This window comes from Maniola hyperantus, chromosome 3 (assembly GCF_902806685.2).
Source record: "Maniola hyperantus chromosome 3, iAphHyp1.2, whole genome shotgun sequence".
In the NCBI taxonomy this organism is placed as follows: Eukaryota; Metazoa; Arthropoda; class Insecta; order Lepidoptera; family Nymphalidae; genus Maniola; species Maniola hyperantus.
Window position 1 is genome coordinate 9997662 of NC_048538.1, and position 25851 is coordinate 10023512.

A 25851-nucleotide genomic window follows, 5' to 3' on the forward strand; every position below is an offset into this window, starting at 1 on the left:
GGACTACGGTCCATAGAGTAAAGTAATATAGACTGGGTCCCTACGTAGTGATTATATACTCTTTGGTTTGGTCTATACCGGAGCGTTCGTAGATAGAATAATAGGTAGATTTAACTAATGCGTAATAAGCGATCAACAATATTTGTATTAAACGTTTTTTATGTGAAAACAAGTAAATAACTCATGAGAAATAAAATTACGCCACGAATTCTCACAGTTTGTTTTGCAACTAAAGTTGCATGCCTTGTATGTAAGTTGTATGTATTCTTAAAAAAACCAGTTACACGATAAGGGACAAAAAATAGGTTAGCTGCGTCTCTGTTTATCACACTAGTAACTTTATCTGTGCTCTCTTTTTATTGTGAATGAGAAAGCAAACGTTCCCGTATCTACCTTTATTACTCTACGGGAGCGTTATACTTCGCTTATACAAGTGATTATGTCATTATTATGTTCTCTTTGGTTGAACCATAGATTATCTACTATTGGGTTGAACTCTTTCGCCGCTTAGTCTGATTTTATTTAACTGGTTTTACGGCTCTGGGTTCTAGCCTTTTTGATCCCCTGCTTATTCTGAGCTTTGCCGCAAACATAGACCCTCAGACTAAGAATAAGGAGACTTGGCATTAAAATAATGAATACCTTGTTAGAATAAGCTAGGTGTATAGAAAAGCTCTAAAGAAGCTTGTCTTTGTCATAGTTTAGCTTTGTTGGGCACGTTGTAGTTTGTGCCCAACAAACCTCTGTAATAGTAATTTATTGCGAATATTTTGAGTTTATTTTTAGTTTTCTGTTTAAAATTTAGTATTGAAGGTGTGTAGAAGCCAACGTTCGCTTCGGCTGTTGTAGCCTTATATACTGCAACCCACCATTGCACAATAACTTCAAAAACAAAACACAACAAAACGAATCAATTATTTATTTACAATACTTGAGTCAACATAACCTCACTTCACGTTGTTTGCCAAATACTCACGTACAAGCCTGTTAATAAAAGATTAAAAAAAATACATTTTGACAAACAAAAAGAAGTTGCCACGGTGATAAGGACAAAACATAATAATTTTGTTGCGTTCTAATAAGAGCTTAAATGCATGTAGCTATCTCGCTCTAACAGATCTGTCACAATAGGGCTACTTCTAATAGTCCTTATTCTGAGGTATGGTGATTACCTCTAGACTAGACATTAGTATATGTATATGTGGTGATTACTGTATTATCTACTCTTTAGGCCTTAAAGGACTGTTATCTAGGGCCGTAAAAAAAATTTAAAAAAAAATACTATTCTGAAATAATTGGTAAAGTTTTAATTTTATGAACACATTTTTGTTTTATTTAATAATTATTATCAGTACCTACCTACATACACTTGATACTAATTGTGTAGTGATTATATTCTCCTTGATTGTGGTGATTGTTCATTGTGAAACTGTGAATTTAAAAGAATTAAGGAAGTATTGCAACTAGAAAGCACTTATGGAAAATAGCAACAAAATAGTTCCACCGCATTTAAATGCCGAAGTTTATAGAACTGATACATCAGGAACAGGCACACAACCGTATCTCGACTATATTCACATTAATACTGGTAAATTTATTTACAATTTTATTTTTTTAGTAAAAATCCCGTGGGAACTGGAGAACTCTTGATTTTCCGGTAATCTGTGTCTGTATCCAGTTGCAAGCTTAGATATCTGAACCTTTCAACAAAATAAGTTTTGCCGATAAGCCGTGTAAGGCTAACAGACACACTTTGGCGTTTGTAATATTAGTTTGGATTCGAGGGTGAATAACCTCAAACACTATATTGTTATTTGTTATATAGTTCCACCACATTTATTAATCAGTATAATTTCCTTCATTTTTCCTGTAGATGGAACTGTACTTATAGGATGTTCAGAACTAACAGGACGATACTGGAGGGGTGGTGCCAGTATTTGTGCTAAATGGTCTGAAAGTAAAAGTAAAAGGACTCCAAAAAAAGACATTTACCTCACAAGTGGTTCTGCAGATGGATGCTTTATTGAGAATTCAAATAAGGTGTGTACATTGATAAATTGTTTATTGTAGGTTGTAGGTTGAATATGTACATCATATTATGTAAATACATTGGTATGTATTTACCTAATATGATTTAAACAACATTGTATCCATTGATATAGTCTTAGAAAAGCTCAAGGATTGTATATCCAATGTTGTTGGTTAACTCGTGGACCTAATTTTTTCACTCTTTCAATATTCAGATTCAAAAGCCATTGAGCAAAAAATTATGACACTTAAGGCAAAACCACAAGTTAAAAAAACAGATGATAAGGGGCCAGTAAGGAACTCTGTAGTTACTCTAATCAGGATAGTAGTTAAAAGATTCTTTGAATTCATCCATAGGTATTGCTTTGTGAAGATAGTGGAGCTTTAAGCATCTGGTCATGCAACGTTGATGATGCATGGAATGAATGGAGTGAAGATATGTCAGTAGCAGAACATGATGGCACAGTGATGGCAGTGGACTGTCTGGATTCTGGCAATCAGTATGTCACAGTTGGTGCTGATGGAAATATTAAGGTATTCACAGACTATTCTTTATAGTCCAGTGGTAAATCGAACTAGTTGACGATTCAAAACTACTTGTGAAAGTTTACTTGAATAAAGATATATTCTATTCTATTCTATTCTAGTCAAGGGAATCAAAACCTATAGGGTACATCCTGTTGATCTAGAATCATAAAACTTAAATTGTTTAAAAAGTCTAAAAGCACAAGTAAAGGGGAAAATCCGAAAACCATACATTTGTCATTACATCACAAAAACTTATAAAGTACTAGTTGATGCCCGCAACTTCATCCGTGTGGATTTAGGTTCTTAAAATCCAGTGGGAACTCTTTAATTCCAGGATAAAAAATAGCCTGTCATTCTCCAGGTCTTTAACTTTACCCATTCAAAAAATCAATCTGTTGCTTCGTTGTGACGTGACTGAAGGACAAACAAACAAACAAACACACTTTCAGATTCATAGGGTAGTGATTCTTTATTGTAAAATGGTACGCAACCCTTTGTGTGCAAGTATGACTCATACATGACTGGTTCTTTAAAAGCCTTTGGAAAAAATTGTTAATTCATTAAATTTTTTGCAGGTGTGGGATATCGCCGATTTAATATGTGTTCGAAATTACATTGCAGCACATAGCAAATCAATTTATGGAGTTTCAGTCAGACCACAATCAGGACATAGTTTTGCAACAGGATCTTTAGATTATTATGCATCTTTATGGGATGAAAATGTTGCTAAACCAGTCTTAGGTAATTTTTTTTTTTTTTTAAAGAGTATTCTCTTTACCTCTTCAACTCAGCGTAAGCTTGTGCTAGGAGTAGGTACGACAACAGTGCAACAGGCGGGGTTCGAACTGTCGACCTTTCGGTTTTCAGAACACACAAAATGATAAAAAAGGAACCATTATGGTGCAATCTGGTCATCCGTCCATCTGGCCACACCAACATTTCAGTAAATACTATGTAATGCTCATAGACCTGTAATGCTTTGCAACCTTACTGCAAATGAAAGAATTAAAAAAAAAATTACAATTACAAAATGGACTGATTAATCAATGCCATTTGAAATGTTATTGGTAATTAAGCTATTTTATTACATTTGACAGATCTAACTAAAAACAACTGTGGCATCCGTTGTTTGCAATGGCTGGATGAAAATCGCCTCTTCTTTGGCGATGAAGCCGGAACATTGTATCTGATTGATGTTAGGAATCCTGAACAAGCGACTAAAGTAGCTGAATTCCCTGCAGCTATTCATAAAATATGTGTTCAAGCAGAGTAAGTAATGATTTATCACTAAAGCTATGAGGGTTCCAAACGCGCCCATGTCTGAGATATAATACAAATATTATCCTAAGGAAACCCCTTCCAATATAAGCAAGATAATCCCGACTAATATTATAAAGGCGAAAGTTTGTATGTGTGTGTGTGTGTGTGTTTGTTCTTCACGCAAAAACTACTGGACGGATTTGGCTCAAATTTGGAATGGAGATACATTATACCCTGGATTAAGACATAGGCTACTTTTATCTCGGAAAATCAAAGAGTTCCCGCGGGATTTTGAAAAACGTAAATCCACGCGGATGAAGTCGCGGGCATCAGCTAGTCCAATATAAGTTAACTGCAAAGGGTTCATTAATGAGGAATGAGACGCAGAGAGAGTGTTTCGATAAATCTATCAACCCTGTCGAGAATACCTACAGTACTAGCTTGTTTCTGGTTTCAGATGCAATCGTATTTCTGTATGCTGCGATAACAAAATATTATCAGTCTTCGAGTTCCACGACGATGGTGAATTGAAGTTGATTTATGAAAACAAAAGTCTGCATAGTAATTACATCAGAGGAATGGCTTGGGATGTGGATGACAGAAATGTTTTGCACACTGTTGGATGGGATAGCGAAATAAGGATCCACAAAACAAGTATTGTTTAAAAAATTATCATTGACAAACCCACAAATTGATAAAATTCAAAATCATTCCTTGCTTTTCTTCAGACAAAGTTGCATTATTTACAGGAAATAAAAAATTTAAGTGATCATGTGATTTTAATTTGTACGTTTGCTGTGTGTTTTTTTTTTTTAGTGAAACTTCTTTAGGCACTTTGGGCGATTTTGGGATGGGTAAAAAACTTCACGGTCGCGTGAGTGACCTGTTAATATTCAGTTTTATATATATATAATATAATATATATACAAAATCTAAATATGTAAACGGAAAAGGTGATTATCTGACTGACTGATCTATCAACGCACAGCTCAAATTACTGGAGGGATCGGGCTGAAATTTGGCATGCAGATAGCTAATATGATGTAGGCATCTGCTAAGAAAGAATTTTTAAAAATTAAACCCCTAAGGGAATGAAATAGGGGTTCGAAGTTTGTGTAGTCCACGCGGACGAAGTCGCGAGCATAAGCTAGTTTTACTCTAAAACAATGGGAATGAAGTTTAATTTTCACTGTCAATTACACACTACAGAGCATGGGTCTGCTCTCAGAGTGACAAGGGTTTTGGCCATAGTCTACCACGTTTGCCAAGTGCGGTTTGGCAGACTTCCCACACCCTTGAGAACATTATGGAGGCATTCAGGTTTTCTCACGATGTTTTTCTTCACCGTTAAAGCAAGTGATATTTAATTACATAAAACGCACGTAACTCCGAAAAGTTAGAAGTGCGTGCCTAGGATCGAACCCCCAACCTCCGATTAGGAGGCGGATGTCCTAAACACTAGGCTATCACAGCTTTGATATTAGGTATACTTACCATAAATTACATATATGTATAGCCGCTGCTGTGATTGCGTCTTTATCTACCAGTTGCACTGTAGGAAACGAATGATGTGGTTCAGGAAAAAAGGTAAGTATTAAAAAAACTTATGTGAATGCTCATAAATTACTTTATTGATAGAATATGGCATGATCAACGCGTACGTTTGCGCAGTCAGTGCGGGGCGGGTGAGGGCGCGCGGCGCTCGGGCGACGCGCCGGGCGTGGAGCCGCGCCGCCCGGCGTGAGGGCTCTTCAAGCGCACCATGGTGTCCAGGTGACGGAACCTAAGTAGATGGACGAGCTAGAATGTAGTGGCACTAAAAGTTAATGGTAAGTACCTATTCTGGACAATTGTGGACTACCGACTAAGAGTCAGCGCGTGCCAGACCTTTGTTATTTTATAAAAGCTGAACGTTTCTCTGCCTATAATCCCCAACACATGGAAGAACGATCAGCGACTTTGAAGTTTGGATCATGGTGGCGGTCAATATTACTTAAACAGTAGTTGGGTACGAGATAGCCTGCATGCCGGAGACGGACATACGGCTACTTTTTATCCCAGAAAACCAGTTTCCACGGAATTCACAAAAAACATGAGTCTACGTGGACCGTAAGTCGTGGGGATTATCTATTGGGTGCAGAGATAGCTGGCATGATGGAGCTATGAATCAGCTTAGCTTGAGACTGATTTAGGCTACTTTTTATTGTGCAAAATTAAAGAGTTCCTTCTATCAAATCAAAGGGCTCAAGGAATTTTCGTATTCATCCATACTAATATTATAAATGCGTAAGTGTGTCTGTCTGTCTGTCTGTCTGTCTGTCTGTCTGTCTGTCTGCTAGCTTTTCACGGCCCAACAGTTTAACCGATTTCGATGAAATTTGGTACAGAGTTAGCTCACATCCCGGGGAAGAACATAGGCTACTTATTTTATCCCGGAAAATTAAAGAGTTGCCACGGGATTTAAAAAAAAACCAAAGTCCACGCGGCCGAAGTCGCGGGCATCATCTAGTATTGTACTATTTTAGTCTTATAAAAGACTTGTACCTGAGTGGCAGATCATTAGCATCGTTGTCGACGCTTTGGAAGAAGAAAGCGAGTGGCCAGCTTATCCAAGACGACTGTTTTCTGAAATATAAAAAACCATACATAAATCTTAAATATACATAGATATTACGAGTATATGTAGATTGTAGTGGCATATATCTATCAATAGAATCGATCGAACGGATTACGTAGGTATTAACTTAGTTGTAGTTAATCAGACTTTACTTACGAAAATGGGACAGCTGAATAGTCAGTGTCGAAAGGCGTAAGTATATCTGAAGAGGCTGGTGGGCCCGTGCATGGTCGGCAAGGTGTTGTTGATGGCGGGTTGCAGATCTCGCTACTTACGGAGTTGATGGGACAAGCCGAATGGAGTCGGTGTCGGAAGGTGTGTCTGGGGTGGCAGGCGCGGGCTGCGGCGGCGTGCCCGGGCTGGTGGGCATGGGCGGCGGAGTCTTGTTGATGGCGGGGTTGTAGATCTTCGGGTCGCTCACCATACGCACGAAGAACGAACGCTTGTGCGCCAAAGCGGCGCGGTGCTTACGAGCGCGCTCCTCGTTCAAGTCCTAAAATGTAAATCGTACTTATACCTAAGTACTTATCTACTTAGAGATATTATGCTCTATAAATAAAAGCTCTTAATTTTATCATTAAAAATAACTATGTTAATTTTATGAAATCGTCTCACCCTTTCTTTGTCTGGGCCTTCGATTAATTCCGTAGCGAAATCTGTTATAATATCCCAAGCAACCTCTGAAATTAGTTTTGGTATTAATTAGTAAAATGATTAGGAGCTACGCAGACCCTCAACTACCGTCAGCGAAGAAAAAAAAATTCCCTCATCTTTTACATTAGGTACTACTCCTTCGCCCTACTATTAGTCCATCGTATGCGTAATGCGATGCAAATTATTCTTAGTGGTCCATTTTTCTCCGCCGCGGACCATAGTCCCTCGTCTGCGCAGGCCGTTAGATATATCTAGATTCTAGATGCACATGAAATAGCTATAATAGTAAGATATACTATGTTACCAATATCTTCCCGGGAAGCGTGTTGGCTCACTACGCAGAAACGGATAACGAATTGTTCGCGCACCGAGGCGGGAACCATGTGGAGTTTCCCAGAGGCATTAACGTTTGTTAGTAATTTCTTGTTCAGTTCATCGACCTGCTGAGGTGTTTCATCGGGACCTCCTACCAGACGGAAGCACACTAGTCCCAACTGAAACACAAAACAATAGTGTAAATCGCTAGATCATTTAAAAAGAAATTGTTTTCATTTAAAACTTGGTACAAGTACCTTCACTTGATTGCAAACTTCAAATCTTTCGTCCTTTTTCACGAGCTTCTCGAAGTATTTCGCCAATTCGCAGTGTCGTCTTATATACTTCTGCAAACCACTGATGCCGTAACTCCTTAGCATAAACCACAACTTGAGCGAGCGAAAGCGGCGGCTGAGTGGTATTCCCCAGTGTCGGTAATCAATAGCGGTATGATCGTAACAATGCTGTAGGTACAAGGGATCCACTACCAAAGCCGACGTGAGTAAATATCGATTGGTTACCCATAGTAAGGAGCAATCGAACGCCGTAAGCATCAGTTTATTCGGATTAGTATTGAACGAGTCTGCGTATTCGATCCCAGCTAGATGACATTTATGTTCGGGGCAGAGGAATGCGTTGCCCGCATACGCTGCGTCCACGTGCAGCCATACATATGAGAATTTTCGCACAATGGGGCCTATCTCGGGCAAATTGTCGAAAGAACAGCACGATGTTGTGCCCAATGTAGTCGATACGAAAAATGGCACCAGTCCAGCCTCTTCATCTTCTTCCATAGCCTTAGAAAAATAAAGTAAGAGCTATTTAAAACATACCTACTTTTGTACAGTTTTTTGTGAGCCAGCACCTAAACGACTATAGGTAGGTAGTAGGTACTTATTGTTTTATTAGCATAACAAATTCTATTTTTTTTTTCATATTTCACATAATACTTCGCAGTTATTTCATACCTATAAGTAATAATGGGATGGGTGCCCTAAAACTTGAAAGAAATCTATCTACCTAAGTACCTACCTATTATAAGAATTTTTCAGTGGGCCAGCAGCAAAAAAATACCTAGATAACCTATCTAGCTTAATTCTGGATGCCATTCTTTCTAAGTAGGTATTTAGTTCGAATTGATATCGTCATCTACGAGGTATATAATAAGAGAGTTGAATGATTAAATTTTCAATATTCGCGAGACAGAAAGTGGCGCACAATGCGGTCTATCGCCTCTCGGCTCGCCACGTATTTCCGGCATCCGCCGTTTCATTAACCGCCCGAGGCGGAGAAGCCTTGATATGACGCGATGCGGTTCGCCTCTTCAATTACCGCCCGATTATTATTTGAATCTCATCATACCACCTAGGTAGGTAGGTATTATTAGTCACTACAGTTACCGTATAACCGCATCTTAACAATTATCTGAGATATTCATACCTGGTTTAATAAAATCAGTTCCTTGTTCAAACCCAGGATTCAAATAAATACTTAACTATTCAAGAACAACAAAATCAGATTTTTAAACAAGAGCAAATGAAAAATTTTGCAAATCGGTCCAGAAACCTGGAAAAAATTGATGTAGTACATACATTAAAAAAAAAGTCGAAAAAAACGGGCCGAATTGAGAACCACCTCCTTTTTGGAAGTCGGTTAAAAATGTATTCACCCCTGACTGGTCAAAGTTACCATAATATTGCATTGTAGTTGGGAGACGGGAGTGTGTGTATAAGACATGTTCAAATACAGTACCTACGCGGTAGAAAATAATGTACATCGACCTTTAGAAAGAGGTAGCGATTTCGTAGAGCATTGTCTCTGTCGTTTAGACCGACAAAACGTCACACAGGTATAAGTGACAGAGAAAACTCTCTACAAAGCCGAAATCTCTGTCTAAAGGTCGATGTACAATATTTATTGCCGGCTACTGTGATATAAATATTGATTGGTGACTGACATTAACCGCATTCGAATCGGTTCATCCATTTCAGCACTACGATACGATAGGGACGACACGTTAAACTTTTAAGTTATAACACTCCTCTGTTTGCATCGGGGGTTAAAACACCTCAATCCCACCTCTCTCTAAGAGGAGACCCGTGCTCTGTAGTGAGCCGGCGATGGGTTGATCATGATGATGATGACATAGCTTAGTTTACATAGTTTGCAGTTTGCACACAACACAAGTGAATAACTGCGTCAACTGTGCAAGCTAAGCTAAACTAACTTAGCTTTGCTCTTGGTCTGCAATCCACATTAAAGTTTGATATAATTAGTAGATATAAGGTAATATATAAGTACATCCACTTACTTCTTTTAAGGTTTGGCCTCTTAAGCATCCATTATCATCCGTTTGTAAGATGCGAAGTTTAACGAAGCTGATCATAGCCGCCTTTTCAACGCTAGAATGAGCCTCTTTGGAACAATATGCGATCAACTTGGAGAGCAGGAGACCCTCGTCCACGGTGGGGAATTGATGCTTCAACCGTTTGATGCCGGCGGCCCTTGCTGCTAACATCGAAACGAGTACACACTCGCTCGCTGATCCCTGCGATTTATAGTTTTGCGATTGACGCTTGATCAGAATACATGAGTTCTATTTAAATCTATTATACCTACCTACTTATTACAAGGAAATAATAAACAAACGCAAAAATATTTGTGCGAGCCGATTTGAAAATAAAGGTGGAACCAACTCCCTCCGGCGGTGTTCCAACTAGATATCAGTATAGGGTTATTCAAGGGGCGTATTAAGAAATTCATGAAACGCCGGCAACGCATTGGCGGTTCCTCTAGTGCAGCAGTTCATGGACCGCGATACTCAATAGTCACTAGTCAATTTATCGCTAATTGTTTACTTGTACCCTAAGGGGGTAAAATAGGTGTTTGAAAATTGTTCTTATAGTCCACGCGGACGAAGTGTCGGGCAATCGGCTAGTCATTTACAATATCTTGAAACTATCTTAGCAATATTTTAAACCTTACCTGAATGACACCACCGCCTTTACTACCTTCCTCAAGTGCTAGAAACGCGGGTGGTAGTCCTATGGCTTTTCCTGTAATCATTTTTAAACTAGATAGATGATCATGTTTATACATTAATTTTTGTGAGTAGCATCGTGACGAAAAACTATAGGTACTTAGCTAGTAGCCAAATTTAATTTATTTACGTAATTACCTAATTTAATTTATATAGGTAATAGTAATACGAGTATAATCGAAGCATGAAGGTTTCAATAAACATCTGCTAGGTAGATATATCTACGAGGTGCTACGAGTTTCACAAACCATATTATTATCATCCCTATAAGGGCAGCGATTTGAAAAATTCCACAAATGCGTCCCAACTCCCATCGTAATAAAAGGAACATAATATGAGGGCGGTTTACGGGTGCCGGTATGGTACTAGGTTCTACCTTGCGTAAAGTTTGCAAACTTACGTTTTCTCACCCTTACAACTAGGTGTATGCCTACCTACTTTTTTAATCCACTTACAGTTTTGTGTATCGGTGTTGATAACATCCATAAAAGTAAAGAACATTTATATAGAGTCAGTTGATTACATATTAATTTAGATAAAATAATATACTCGTAAAAGTGTGGGCGTAAAGGACATAATATGGAGCTCCATCCCTAATGTCATTTGCTCGACAATAGGTTTTAAATAAACCCTTTCCAAATGAAAATGTACCTATCTTGATATGATAATATAACTTATCTAAACGAACAAAGAACTCGTTTGTGAGGGTTCAAAGATGTTCATTCAAGTAGTTAGGTACATTTTAGCTCTTTATGACTACTAGTACCTACCCTAATATACCTACTTCATAATAAAATTATAACATGTGCGTGATATTGTTAGGGCGCCTTCAAATTTAACAAAAACTTAACACCCTGCAGCACTACACCCGCGCTGCGGCCGCGCGTCAGTTCATTTATAGAAATTATATGGATTTATAAAGCAGCGCGGTCCCTGCACTGCAGCCGCACTGCCTCCGCGCGGCCACTTTTCGGCAAATTTGAATGCGCCCTTAGTTACCTTTTTATTATGTCAGAAAGACACATTAGGGAAGAGCGAATAAGCACTAGGCACCTGGTACCTACTATACTAGTAAACGTTCTACAAACTGCTCCGTAAATATGTATGCCGAAAACTGTTATGTACTACCTACCTAATACTTATATAATATGTAAACAAAATATTTAACAAAAAAAATTAACAGGTATCCGCGAAATCAAGCGGACAAGATCGACCATCAGTGTTTATTTTTACTTTTAGTGATCTTGGGTTGGTACGCTTTATCCTAATGTCTGTTAAATTAAATTAAATTAAATATTATTTATTACTCACCCATCCAGTCTAACATAATTATTTCTAATTCTGTACACGCTGGACTTGCTGCCTGAAATCAGTAATTATTTTAATTTTTTACCTACTTACCTATACTCCACTATAGTATCTACTATTTTGACCTCCCTGGCGCATTGGTAAGCTCTGTGCTCTTATAAGGGGGAGGTTCCTGGTTCTAATCCTGGCAGGGGCAATTTGGAATGTTATATTTTCTAAATTGTCTCTGGTCTGGTCTGGCGGGAGGCTTCGGCTAGTTACCACCCTAGCGGCAAAGCCGGTAACGATATTGTGTAGAAACCGTTCAGAGATAGGAATGGGTTTAATGAAATTGCCACCCCGTTAGCCCGCTTCCTTAGACTGCATCATCATTCTACCATCAGTTAAGGACTAATTGTACATTCGAGTACATAACATAATAACTGGTTAGTATTAATACCTAATGAAAAACAACCGGCCAAGTCCGAGTCAGATTCGCGCACAGAGGGTTTTGTACTACAGTCGTATTTTTTCGACATTTTGCACGATAAATCAAAAGCCATTATGCATAAAAATAAAAAAATAAACTGTTTTAGAATGTACAGGTAAAGCCCTTTCATATGATACCCCACTTGGTATAGTAATCTTACTTAGAAAGTTGAAAATACTAATATTTATTCACGAACACATTTTAATTCAATCAATTCAATTCTGGCAACGTTGCCTAGAACACATTTTAATTTATTTTTTTCATGATGTAATTACAAAGTCACGGTTTTCGAATTTTCCCCCTTATGTCCTATATGTGTGAAATTTGGCAGGTAGGTAGGTCTTATATACCTACCTACCTGCCAAATTTCACGATTCAAGGTCAACGGGAAGTACCTACCCTCTAGGTTTCTTGATAGACAGACAGACAAGACAGCAAAGTGATCCTATAAGGGTTCCGTTTTTCCTTTTTAGGTACGGAACCCTAAAAAGAGATCAAAAACAAAAATAAGTTCAGAATAAGTAGGTATTAGCATTGTAATGGTTAAAGGCATAGACCAATAAATACTCTGGTTTCTTTGACCTAGTACTATGTTGTCTCAAAGTGGCGCGCAACGTAGAGCTTGCAATTCGCCTACTCTATCTACTTACTTATCAATTATTTAAAACAACGGTTACTACAATCAATACCGTTGCATGTCTTGATATCAACTCAGAAATGTAAGTAAAATACTATAAAATCGCAGATTCTATTTAGGTTTGTAGGTCGTAACAGGTTATCCAAAAAAAAAATTCATTCCCTATCCCAAAAGAACCTTATATCGTTTCTTGAGATCAAAATTATCTTACTTCTTTACCAGAGTATATTAGCTATAAGTATACCAAGTTACAGACAAGACAGACAAAATAAAAAAAATGCTGTTTTGAGCTCTATATCGATACTAGCTTATGCTCGCGATTTCGTCCGCGTGGACTACACAAATTCCAAACTACTATTTCACCCATTTTAAGTTGAATTTTCAAAAATCCTTTCTTAGCGGATGCCTAAGTCATATTAGTGTAATATGTCTATGTAGGTAGGTATACTACGTCGTATAGCTATCTGCATGCCAAATTTCAGCCCGATCCGTCCAGTAGTTTGAGCTGTGCGTTGATAGATCAGTCAGTCAGTCAGTCAATCACCTTTTCCTTTTATATATTTAGATTAACGCGCCCTCCAATTAAAATTTTCATTTTTTAATGTACAGAAGTCGTCAGGTTACAATTTTAATATAAGTAGGTATACATTAAGTATACAAAGCAAACGGGTACCAATTAGGTGTAGCAGAGACAACTACCCAGGGCCGGACCGGGCCAGTTTTGTTGATGATGCAAGATTTAATTTTGCTCCTCCCTTTCACATATTTCTTTAAATCTCCATATTACGCAGGTAAATGTGGGTAAATACCATGACGTTTCGGCATCCGGATCCGCAAATGCAGAACATTCGCAGTCAGACATCCGCTATCCGCATTCGCATCCGCGGATGTCAAAATATTGGCATCCGTACAACCCTGGCTCACATCACCTCTGGCCTGACCCTGCAACTACCACATAACTAATCTATCATAATAATAAAGTTAAAAAAATGTCAATTTACCCAGGAAAATCCGATGCATCCGATGCCAGCTGAAAGCATATCTCCGAGTATAGAAGGATATCCATTACCCGCCGGAAAATATGCGTGGAACCGAGGATGCTGCCAATGTGTTACACCGGGCATGATCTTGGTTTCCACATCGTTCATAACGTCATCCCAGGGCTCGGGGTGAACGGGGGCTTCTGCCGGAAGGGCGGTACGAAGGTATCCTGGCTCTACAGATGGTGTAACGCGTCGGGATTTTAAGGTGTTCATGTAAGTACAAATATAATCCACCATCTCTTTACCCCGTACACGAAACTCTTCTACGTCCATTGTTCGTTTACACCGGTGTGTACCGAACGAGCGACTTTGCACAAATGACGGAATATAAAAGCTGGGAGGAGAGGATAGCCCGTGATGTCAACGGCGCGAGGTCCTCTGGCCGACTCGACCACCAAACGGCAGCACTTCTTACTCGAGAGGACGACGGAGTGCGGGGAGCGGACGGACGCCTGTGTTAAGCGTCACGGTTTTCAGAATGTGGGCTCAAGGCACAAGCGTTGAGGTTACTGAAAAATGAAAATATAAGTAGTTACGCACCGCTACGAAAACTACGATGGCGCGTAGCAACTAGCAAACGATTTATCAGTTACGGTGGCCTGTTTCCGTTATAGAGCTTTTGAAACCATCCAACTGATATGTCCCAAACCGGTTTTATTAGAAAGGCAAAAATGCGAAGATGGTTTTAGCCGTGGCAAAAATGAAATAGTTACGAAACTTTTTTAACGTAGTAAGCACACGCTGGGTATCCGCTAGAAAATAATAAAACTGGAACTGGATGGTTAAAATGTTCTAACTAGTACCAAAATAAATAATAGAATTACAGCTTTAATCCGTTGATTACAATGCAGTTAGGTACCATATTGATAACAAAAATGTAATAACTACATAATATTATTTTATTAAACAAAATTAAATAGCGTGATGCATGTGCAACGAGCAATCATGGGATTTTCATGATAATAAACAAGGTAACCCGTGCGAAGCGAGATAGCCTTATTGATAAAATGACCATATAAATGCTTATTAAAGTAATTACATGCTACCGTTTGTATATGTGAATTGGTGCAGTTTTTCCAAGGACAAACGCAAACTAAGTATAGGTTTTTAATTATTTAAGGTTAACAATAGGTACCTACTATTACGCTCACATATTCCCACACGTTTTTCACTAGTTATTTTTTAAATCCTTTTTGAAATAGCGCTGGTCAAGTTCGTGTCAGACTCAGAACACGCATAAGGCATTATTACGGAATCCTACCACAAATTATAATCGTGATAGTTTTTAAAATAGGTACCTTTTTAACAGTAGGCAGGTATACTTACCAATTATTTTTAGATTCTCAGTTTTCATGTTTAAGAGCTACTTTACTCTGAAATATTTAAAAAAAATGGATATAATATAAAATTGCTGCAGTGACACAGACAGACGGGCAGAGGGACTGGATTAAACTATAAGCGTTCCTTGTTTTGCTGTGGACTCCTAAATCGCTTTTTAGGAGTCCACAGCATGTGTGCTCTGTGATATCATTGAGAAGTTCTAAAAAAAGTAGTTGGGATTCAACGCTTCCATCTTCGACTGCATAATCAGTTACCACCGGGTGAGATCGCAGTCAAGGGCTAACTTGTAGTGGAATAAAAAACCCTGAAACCCCTTTTTGTAAGTATAATAATAATTCGGAGCAGTACAGTTCAGCTATAAGTACGTACCTACTATACGTAATAAATTTTGTGCGGATAAGTAACAAGAATACTCACAGACAGACTAACTAAGAAATAAACACTACAACGATGTAGATTTCTAACCATATTTAATACAACACTTTTCATTCCTTCTCTACTTATAAGAGATATACTAAACAGGTGCGATTTCGGTAAAAAAATTCATACCATTTCTTAGTGCAATTCAAAATGGGTTTCATTACCATTCTGAACATTTTATGCGGAAGGTTTATAATAAGTATTATAATATCTAATGAATATTTATCACATTTATCTATGGAATAGGTAATCCCGCCAGTGGGCACTCGGGTGAAGCCGGGGTGGGTCAACTAGTAGGTACTTATATCCTAAATGTCGTACCTAGTCTGATCGTAGAACCTACATCATAAAGCAAACGGTACATTTATTGAAAAGGTGGCATTTAGGGATCTTCAAAAAAGGAGTGAATAGGCACTTTCTCATCATACCTAGGTCATACTAGATATTTGGTGTGATTGCAGTCAAGTGCTATTTAGTTATAAAAAAAGGCTTGTCATAATTTTTCACGCCACCGCGCCCGCCTATAGCTTGAAACACGGCCCGCAGCGAATCCGCCCGCCCTCCACGCCACTTCATTGACTCAGCTATTTGTCGTGCTATGATACGTATGCATTTAATCACGATCATCTCTGACTTTTAGAATGTTAAATAAAATTTCTATTGTTATTTGAACTCATAAGTATTAGTGTTTACGACAATGACTCATTTGAAAATTGAACTCTACCTCTACTCTACGGTTCATGAGACACAGCCCGCTGACAGACAGACAGAAGACGGTTCTATTATAACAATAAACATCAACAAACAAAGTTTTGCGGTTTGTTAATAAAAGTGAATCTTACCATTTTACTCTTTCTGTAGTACGAACTACGAAAGCCTCGGTGCGCGAGTCTGACTGGCACTTGGCCGGTTTTTTATTTATTTGATAAGTACCTACTTATTACGCATACGTTCAATCGGCAAGTTGCATCATTACGTATTTTGCCCAGGGTTAAGGCGCCGTCCTATTGTCATCGCTCGTGCGATGATGCGTGCGTCCGACGAAAATGATCGCGCGTCCCGTGCGTTCAAACAAACTTTGTTCTACTGAATGTCCTATTGAAGATCGCGCGCCCACGGCGCCGTCCTATTGTCATCGCTCGCGCGACGATGCGATGCGATTTCATCGTGCGATGAAAGACAATATGAACGGTAATGTAGGATTAAAAAAAGCGCAGCTAAAATTTGTTTTGGTACCATTGTATCAAAACAGATTTTATCTACTCTCAACCTTAAAATTCTTATTATGAAATCAAAATGGTTACAGACCACTAAGCCTTGTTGACCCGCCGAACGGAAGGCCTACCTATTCCATCGATAAACATGAATGTTATATAATATGTATAGCTCATAACTGGCAACACACACTATTCGAAGACTTTGGTCTCCATAAGCACTGACCAATTTTGGACGAGAGGACCATATTATTGGTATAGGTACCATAGTTTTTTCCTACATAGATAGGTAGGTAGGGATGGCACTTATTATTCTTTATGAGCTTTTTTCCATTCTGTGTCAGGTAGGTACTTACAAAAGAATGGAAAAAGCTTTCACATTGCACGCTGCATAAGTAGTTAGGTATAATTAACAAGTATTCTACCTGCAATGGACCAGAAAACAGTTGCTGTTTGGCGAGTTCACTCTGATTTGGCGTAAATACCTATAATTGCATATAAAATAGTTATATGTTATGCACTGCTGCAAAGTTGTTATTTCGCGAGTTATATTGTAGTGCCTAGTATTAGTAAGAGCAGCAGTTGAGAGAGTTGTACTTGTTGTATTGAATTCCGAGCAAGCGAAGGATTCAAAAATTGAAAGTTCAAAAATAGAATCCTGAGCGTAGCGAGGAATTCAAAGACACGAGCGTAAATCATTTTGCAACCTTTTACTATTGCCATATTTCATGGTTTTAAGACAACAGGACGTAACCTATAGGTTTTGATTCCCCCGAATTGATAGACGCGACAGACTGACAGACAACGAAGTGATCAGGATTCCTCTTTCCTTTTCAGGTACGAAATAGATATCGAGTAGGTAACCTAACATAAAAACCTAAAAATCGAGTATACGCACCTAACAGACAAGCGAATCTATACTAATAAATAAAATTGAAGTGTCTGTCTGTAATTTTGAAATAACTATAGTTACCACAAATATTAAGCTCATCTGGTTATTTGAACTGTACCTACCATAACTGAATCACACGTTTTTAAAATTCTGTATGCCTGTTTGAACGGGCTAATCTTCGGAAACTATTTTGACGGGACTTTCACATTAACCAAATAGTAACATGGGCTACTTTTTGGACAGACTTTTAATCACCTAGTTTTATGAACCCGTACTTTTTTTTAATCGATAGAGAAACTTTGCGACACTGTCCCATAAAAAATTTGCATTCCAACTCCTCAATCCTGATGCTGCAGGGGACCTGACCACTAAACCTCTGGAATTTAGGAACTGTAGGTTATAAATTGATATTGGAGGTACCTACCAAGTAAAGAATTTATCATTGAACTCGAAGACCCAACTCCTCAAACCCGATGCTGTATGGAATTTCATTCCTAAATCGTGGTGATCCCACGGGCGAGAGTTAGTACATAGATACCTTGCATCCCGGGGACGGGCTACGACGGATATGCTACTATTTGTCCTGGAAAATCAAAATTTCCCACGAGATTTTTAAAAACCTAAAACTACGCGGGTGAAGCCACGGGTATCAGCTAAGTAGTTAATAATATAATAGCATGCATCTAGGACGTCAGACGTGGTACAAATTACAATAGATAGTATACAGACCTACCTGCTGCGAAGCTCGTAGCACAGGCTCGTAGCACTGCTCGTAGCGACCAATTTGATTAGGAAGCAGCGCGACAAATTGTTTTATAGAGTTAATCATGTTGAAAATACCAAACAATTTATGTAGGAAGCCTCGTAATTTTAGAATAAGTAGGCCGGTAATTAGGTACCTAACTATCTTGTGATGTAGCGTATTTTTTAACTTATTAAACAACTATCTAGACAGACTATTACTAAACCTTTATTCCGGTAATTAATACGAATAAATAAAAGTATGCTTATTATGTTAATTATAAATTAGGTATAATAATCATAGCAATTACTTAGTACCTGATGATCTCTACTTTTACTAAGTACTTGTACTTGCTGTGATAGTAGGTACAGATGTACAGACTATGCCAGCATGTTAGTAACTTATCATAAGTTGAACATTTATCATGTTGCCCTAGATAAAATTGTTAATTGCAATGGTAGGTATATATCTACGTGTAGGTAGGTATTACGAGTTTGGGTCAAGTAAGCAGTTTCATTTTACAAATTGACGTTATAAATGTTTTGATCATCGACATTGATCGACATAGAATGATTCTCGTGATTTTGATAAGTAGTTAACTGTAGGTACCTATACTTGTAAGTACGTGGCTATAACGTTTCAGATGGGTAAAATGGTTTTCCACGCAGAATAAATTTGAAAACTTATAGGTAGGTACTAAGTAAATACCTACCTACCTACCTAATTGTATTCCTGTTTCTATAGTTTTCTAGTCACTTTACGTTCGACATCTGTAGAAAAAAAATTGGTGTGAATATTATTTAACTAACCGACTCTGTACTCACTAGTAATTGAAGTAGAGACGTGACCCGAGAAATATATGCGTTCAAGAATAAGATGTCATTGGGTCTGGTCTATACATAGATAGAATCGAGCACAATAATGGAATGAATGGAGGAGATCACACATAATAATATGGCATTGGTATTCCAAACGGGGGAAGAATGCGCGTTCCGGCGAGGCGACTTCCCGGCGTGCCTCTAACCCTACGCGATGACGCCTTATGCTCGAGAAAATCCTTAATACCTAAATAATGGGTATTTTCAATGTACAATTTTCAAAATCTAAAGTAGTTTTCAGTGGAGACATTAACAGCTATAGCAAAGGCTTACCGACATAATGTTTGAAGTGAAAACTCCTTTTGGCGCGTTGGAACCGTCACCGATTGGAGTGAAGAATTGATGAATAGTTTCGGAGATGGAGGTCGAAACTCCTAAACTAGTAACAGTAAATCAAACGTGATCTGGAGTCAGGACATTGAAATGCATGGTAAGTAGGTACTTGTAAAAAATTAGTCACGTATTTTTCAAATTATGGACCATTTTATTCCGATCATGTCACAGACTCGCTAAAGATGCCATGACGCTCGGCATGTCATGTGTGATGCTGGAATTTTTAAACAATTTATATGCTTTTTGAACAAATTGATTGCTCCAAGTCTCCTTTAACTGAATTTATATAGGGGATAAATTCAGTAAGTACATAAAGCACAGATACATAGCAGGTATGTGTACCTACCTACCTAAGATGAAAATGGGGTATCTAATAATATGTAAGCTACCTAGGTAGGTAATCTCTCTCCAGTCGATCATTCATCATTAAGATCATTGTCTTCGCGAAATTCCAGCTTCGAGTGAACCAGCCGTGTCCATTTGCTTCTGTCGGTGGTCATTTTAGCGATTATCATATTACCATATTATTTCAACAAAACTAAGTAGGTAGGTAAACCTACTTACCTCTTCAATCACTCTATCTATTGATGAAAACCACATTAAAATCCGTATAGAGAGAAAAATAAAAGATAGAGAATTTAAAAGATAAAGTAGTGTACCTAAGTACATAGGGACAGACAGCGGGAATAAGCGACTTTGTTTTGTACTATGTATAGATATGAAAAATTTACAGTAAAGTCCATTGTACCAAACGATCTGTAGACGGCCAATATCTACTGTAGAGTTGTAGACCATAGCTAGAATAAAGTATAGAGTAAGGACTTAATAATATAAGACGTTCAACAATTAATATAAATGACGACGAAAATTCGTGAGAAAGAAACCGAACTCGTTGAAATCTAATTTCGCGTAGCCATAACAGACAGTACTTGAGTCCGATCAGCTATCCGCAGCAGACACCCGCCTCATATCTATTTTAATTGAGACGATAAATAATTCTTCAGCTGTAAGAACGGTGCCGTAATATCATACCTAAACAGATCCACTACCGTTTTTATATATTTTTTTTAGATATTTTTATTTTTGATTAATTATATACTTACTAGTTGTTAGGACAAAGGAAAATGTAGTGAGGTACCTATACCTTAAGCCTGTGTGGGGTGGTTTTTTAGAAAAACTGATTTGTAGAGGAGACCGAGGAGAGTTGTGCCTCGTACCTATATCATTCAAAATAAGTAGGTCCCATGAACTCTACGTAGGTATCTTTCTATCCTCTCGAGACCGATTTTTTTTAATTACAATAGAAAAGTTTCTCGGAAAATAAATTAAGTCTAGTACCTACTTAAAAATAGGTAGAAGTTGATAAAGCGCGAGTGAATGAGCGCGAATTTTTTTTACAATATTGTCCATGTGAGGCATATTTATTTTGTTCCCTTTTCGGAACCCACCCACCGAAATCAAACCTAAGGTTTCGTAGTTTGATTAAACGCCACTGGCCATGTACCTACAGTGCGACATGACAGGTCGCATAGAAACCTATAGACAAACAAGTTACAAACATTTACAAATGGTAAAGTTTTACTGAAACACCGAGTTTTCTGTTAGATACCATTGTATTTAATTTTATTACACAATACTATACTTATCCATTATTTTGTACTTATATATTATAAAAATAAAAACATAGCTTATTAAATTGTATAGGTAAGTTGGTTAATTAGTTATACGATGCTTATCTACCTAGTCCCCGTTTTGTCCGCACTATATTTTAAGTTTTCTTCGTAACTTTGCAATTCATATATGTTGTAGGGGCCTTCATTGCATTTGGTGTCGTTGCACGAAAAGTTGTCATATTCACAATATTCACCCATAATCGTCTGAAAAAATAAAATTAAAAATTCTAAGTGTGTTTGTGTGACAAAATCGAACCCACGACTCAACAGATTCAACGCCGCGAAGATGTGCGTGCGAATATTTATATTTATATTTGGATACCCTGAGAGGCTTCAAAAACCAAGCGAAAAGTACAAAAATGTAGCTAGTGTACGAGTAGATTTAGATAGTGTAAACGTAGATTTATATGGTAGCATTGTTCTTGGATCTATCTACAGTAAAACACAATCTTTAATTAAGATATTGACCTACCTATCTATCTCGATTTTATTAGAGCCTGATGGCCTGGTGGTTAGACGTCCGCCTCCTATTCGGGAGGTTAGGGGTTTGATCCCTTTAACTTCTCGGTGTTATGTGCGTTTTAAGCAATTAAATATCACTTGCTTTAACGGTGAAGGAAAACATCGTAAGTAAACCTGCATATCTGACAGTTCTCCATATAATATTCTCAAAGGTGTGTGAAGTCTGGCCATTCGCACTTGGCCACCGTGGTGGACTATGGTCACACACCTCATTCTGAGAGGAGATCCGAGCTCAGTAGTGAGCCGGGTTTGGTCATGACGATGATAATGATTTCGATTTAAATTAGATAGGTAGATAGCAGTGGCGAGGGGTGAAAATCTGAAAAAGGGAAGCCGGCGCAACAAAAAAAAGTTCTTACCTAAAAAAATATCAGCTCCACACCACCGTCACCGATTCACCATTTATTTTGTAAAAGCACTGGTATTTTCAAAATCTTTGTGACTTTGAAAAAAGCCTTTTTATGTTGCTGTGAGACACATCTGTGCTTGCTTGCTTTATTAAATACACACTTAACCCAAACCAAATCAAAAACTAAGTATACCTAACCATTTTAGTCTTTAGTTTCAGTCAAATTAAAAGATAATCATCAAAGAGATTCCAACACAATCGCTAACACATTAAAACAAATGTAATAAATAGAAAACAAGGCCAGAACAGTCATTTGTATTCGAAAGGAATATGCCTGTTCTTTTTTACGAAATGAGCTAAAATCTAAACATCTACTTAATTATGTGAATTTAATGCCATTTCTTATGTTGAATTACCAAACTGAAACTAAATCAATATTAACTTACACTTATTAGAATTATTAATCACTAACCCCAATTTATTATACTTAAGTATATCAAAATAACATAATCACAAACTTTAAAATCAAGCGCGCATGATGCTTCACCTTCACGTAAACAAAATATGTATCAAAGCGCCCTACAAAATACAAAATAGTAGTATGTACCTGTTGAAACAGTACTGTGAATACAATTTTTAATTTGGAGGTGTAATACAGTAACCCGGCATGCAGCGGCTTATTCGTGTCAAATTTGTCTGACCTGTCAGAGCTACAAATTCGTATTTGCTACCGGGCCAAATTAAATTGGTGGTTCTCGTCCGTAAAGCAAGACAGACGTTGTTCGCTTCCTAGGGAAATGAAAGAGATGGAATGCTAAGAAAGCGCTAAGGCATAACCCGATGTTTACCGGGTTGTTTGCGAGTTTACTATACTATTATATTAGCTTGTTTATAACTATGACTTGATGCATAGCATAGATTTTATTTGATGTTATTATAAATTTTTAGGCAAATAAATTTCGTACACAGTACGTAGCATGCATTTGGGCTTTGGCCTACATTTATGTCACTAAGTACTAGTAGTACCTAAGTACTTACGCTATATGCCAATTCTGAAAGGGAAGCCGATGGGAATCGTGTTATATGGACATTTCGCCACTGGTAGATAGGAAGATAAGTAGCTATACTTAGCTATTTATTTCACTTTATTGCTGTTTTCTCCGTTTTGAAAGACAAATACACTAGGTATCTATCTATTCTATTATACCTTGCTCGGATTTTGCGGTTCCGGTAGTTCATTACAAAAGCATCTGCCGCATAGACATGTTCCACGTCCAGAGCATTCAGTGCTGGTCTCAAGCGGATGCTGGCATTTCTTCCCGTCGGCTAAATGGTCCGGATCGCAGGCGCATTTTGCGCTTTCTACCAAGCTCACTAAAATAACAGAATTCATTATACTTATACATACTCAGACATATAGCTACCTAATTTTATACAAAATCAAAAATAACATTGAATTATTATTAATATCGGTTGGTAATTCCAAAATAACTGTGGTACCAACTCCCTTCGACGGTGTTCCAGCTAGATTTCAACAAGTGTTTGATATAATCCTTCCTATATCCAACCAAAACTTTTTTGGTTGCTTAGGTTTTAACTTGTGACCAACTAAAAATTAAGTAAGTACCTACCTATGTGCCAAATTTTGCGAGATGTCGATGCCCCAGACCTTCACGATCAACTCTATCTCTAATATTAATCTCTAACTCAAAATAAATCCATACTAATATTAAAAATGCGAAAGTGTGTTTGTCTGTCTGTCTGCTAGTTTTTCACGGCCCATCCGTTCTACCGATTTTGACGAAATTTGGTACAGAGATAGCTTGCATCCCGGGGAAAGACATAGGCTACTTTTTATTTCGGAAAATCAAAAAGTTGACACGGGATTTTTAAAAACCTAAATCTTCGCGGACGAAGTCGCGGGCATCATCTAGTATAATAAAAAATAAATATTTACTTACCTACCTATTTTCACCTATGTGGTTACTGGTTAACACTTATCAGCGTGGTTTAAACTATAGAGAATCTAATTACAAAAGAAGATTTATTTATTTGGACTTACTTCCATAGTTAACGTGCCGAATCTTGTCTTCCTGGCAGTAATTTTTGTAATGTGGTAATTTTTCAGAGAAACACTTATTCGCCGAACTACACCAGGAACACTGTGACAAACAAAGACAGTCTTCGCACGTTCTTTTAATATCACAAATCCAACTTTTGTCTAAGCTAACTATATTGCGATGTCCTGCTGAACTGATTGTAATGTAAACAGCGATGCAAAGATAAAAACTCGGATTATTGGTAGTACCCATTTTTATATTTATGTAAAATGGATCTAAAGTAACCGTCCTTCTTGTTAAGTATTCCTACCTACCTATTGATAACTGCTTAGCCATGACTTAATTTATGCCTTTATATCACAACTAGAGTGAACTAACTGTGTCGCTACTGATAACCTTTAGTGGAATTTATGTAGGTACCTACAGAGGCCATTACGCAAACGCGATTTGATCTACCAAGTCCTAACAGGATCGAGTCTCACGGTTGAAGCTGTGTGAACACAAGTGTTTTTTACACGTATAGGGTACCCTAAACGTAGGATTTGTAAATAACCCGTGACACCACTCGCGTTGGTTTTTCAAAAATCCACTGGGAACTCTTTAATTTTCGGGACAAAAGTCTATTATAAATCCCGAAACTGCCTCTGCTGGGAATCGATCCCGGGACTTCCCCTTTTATAAGACCACCAGTATATTATAATAGGCGGAGCGCCCCTCCGTCCGGGTCCGACAATCGGTGACCGATTTTTTGTCGGCAAAAAAATGAAACTTTCAGACTGCAATTAGGTAGTTATACATATTTTGAAACGCAGTCTTACAAAAAGTCGTCAAGAAAATCCGCAAAAAGTCGGTGAAATTGTCAACCCGATATTATCGAACGTGACGAATAAAATAGAACAACCAAAATAATGTTTTCTTTGGATGTAATTATATATTTTTCAATACCATTTATTAGGGTTCCGTACCTCAAAAGGAAATAAGGAATCCTTGTAGAATCACTTTGTTGTCTGTCTGTCTGTCCGACGTGTCTGTGAAGAAAACCTATATGGTACTTCCCGTTGACCCAGAATCATGAAATTTGGTAACTAGGTAGGTAGGTAGGTCTTATTGGAATATCATATTATGAAAGGGCTTTACCTGTAACCTGTGCATTCTAAAACAGATTTCTATTTATCATAGTTTTTGAATTATCGTGCAAAATGTCGAAAAAATATGACTGTAGTACGGAACCCGCGGTGCGCGAGCCTGACTCGCACTTGGCTGGTTTTTTATTTAATTACTAAAGTCCCATCTTCGCTCGGGTAACATATTAGCTACAATTTTGTTATCTCTATTTTTTGAAAATAAAATGTAGCCTAGTAATACCTATATTTTAGCGTTTAAACTACCGTGAGTGATTTCCATTCTAAATACTATCTGTCCCGGCTTTACTCACGTGTGTAGTCCACGTTAGCCCGACTACACACGTGAGTAAAGCCGGGACAGATAGTATTTAGAATACCTATATTGTAAAAAAAAAACCCAATTA

The 25851-nt window shown here is 37.8% G+C and overlaps 3 protein-coding genes across 3 annotated transcripts; 1 reads left to right on the forward strand and 2 right to left on the reverse strand.

Annotated features, from left to right (window-relative positions):
- The first annotated feature begins 1254 nt into the window (after positions 1-1254).
- Positions 1255-4610, forward strand: LOC117996161 (methylosome protein WDR77-like). Its single transcript, XM_034984171.2, has 6 exons — positions 1255-1588; positions 1874-2040; positions 2386-2562; positions 3132-3297; positions 3654-3825; positions 4274-4610. Exons 1-6 carry the CDS (start codon positions 1477-1479, stop codon positions 4479-4481), a joined length of 1002 nt encoding a protein of 333 aa, XP_034840062.1. The 5' UTR covers positions 1255-1476; the 3' UTR covers positions 4482-4610.
- Positions 4611-5435: 825 nt separating this feature from the next.
- Positions 5436-15256, reverse strand: Tdc2 (Tyrosine decarboxylase 2). Its single transcript, XM_034984158.2, has 11 exons — positions 15226-15256; positions 13858-14408; positions 11754-11805; positions 10388-10458; positions 9714-9950; positions 7660-8199; positions 7392-7581; positions 7049-7113; positions 6709-6926; positions 6361-6441; positions 5436-5599 (listed from the first exon to the last, which is right to left on the reverse strand). Exons 2-11 carry the CDS (start codon positions 14170-14172, stop codon positions 5488-5490), a joined length of 1881 nt encoding a protein of 626 aa, XP_034840049.1. The 5' UTR covers positions 14173-14408; positions 15226-15256; the 3' UTR covers positions 5436-5487.
- A 6057-nt stretch (positions 15257-21313) lies between these two features.
- Positions 21314-24663, reverse strand: LOC117996166 (integrin beta pat-3-like). Its single transcript, XM_034984175.2, has 3 exons — positions 24326-24663; positions 23471-23637; positions 21314-21596 (listed from the first exon to the last, which is right to left on the reverse strand). Exons 1-3 carry the CDS (start codon positions 24573-24575, stop codon positions 21456-21458), a joined length of 558 nt encoding a protein of 185 aa, XP_034840066.1. The 5' UTR covers positions 24576-24663; the 3' UTR covers positions 21314-21455.
- Between the last annotated feature and the right edge of the window lie 1188 nt (positions 24664-25851).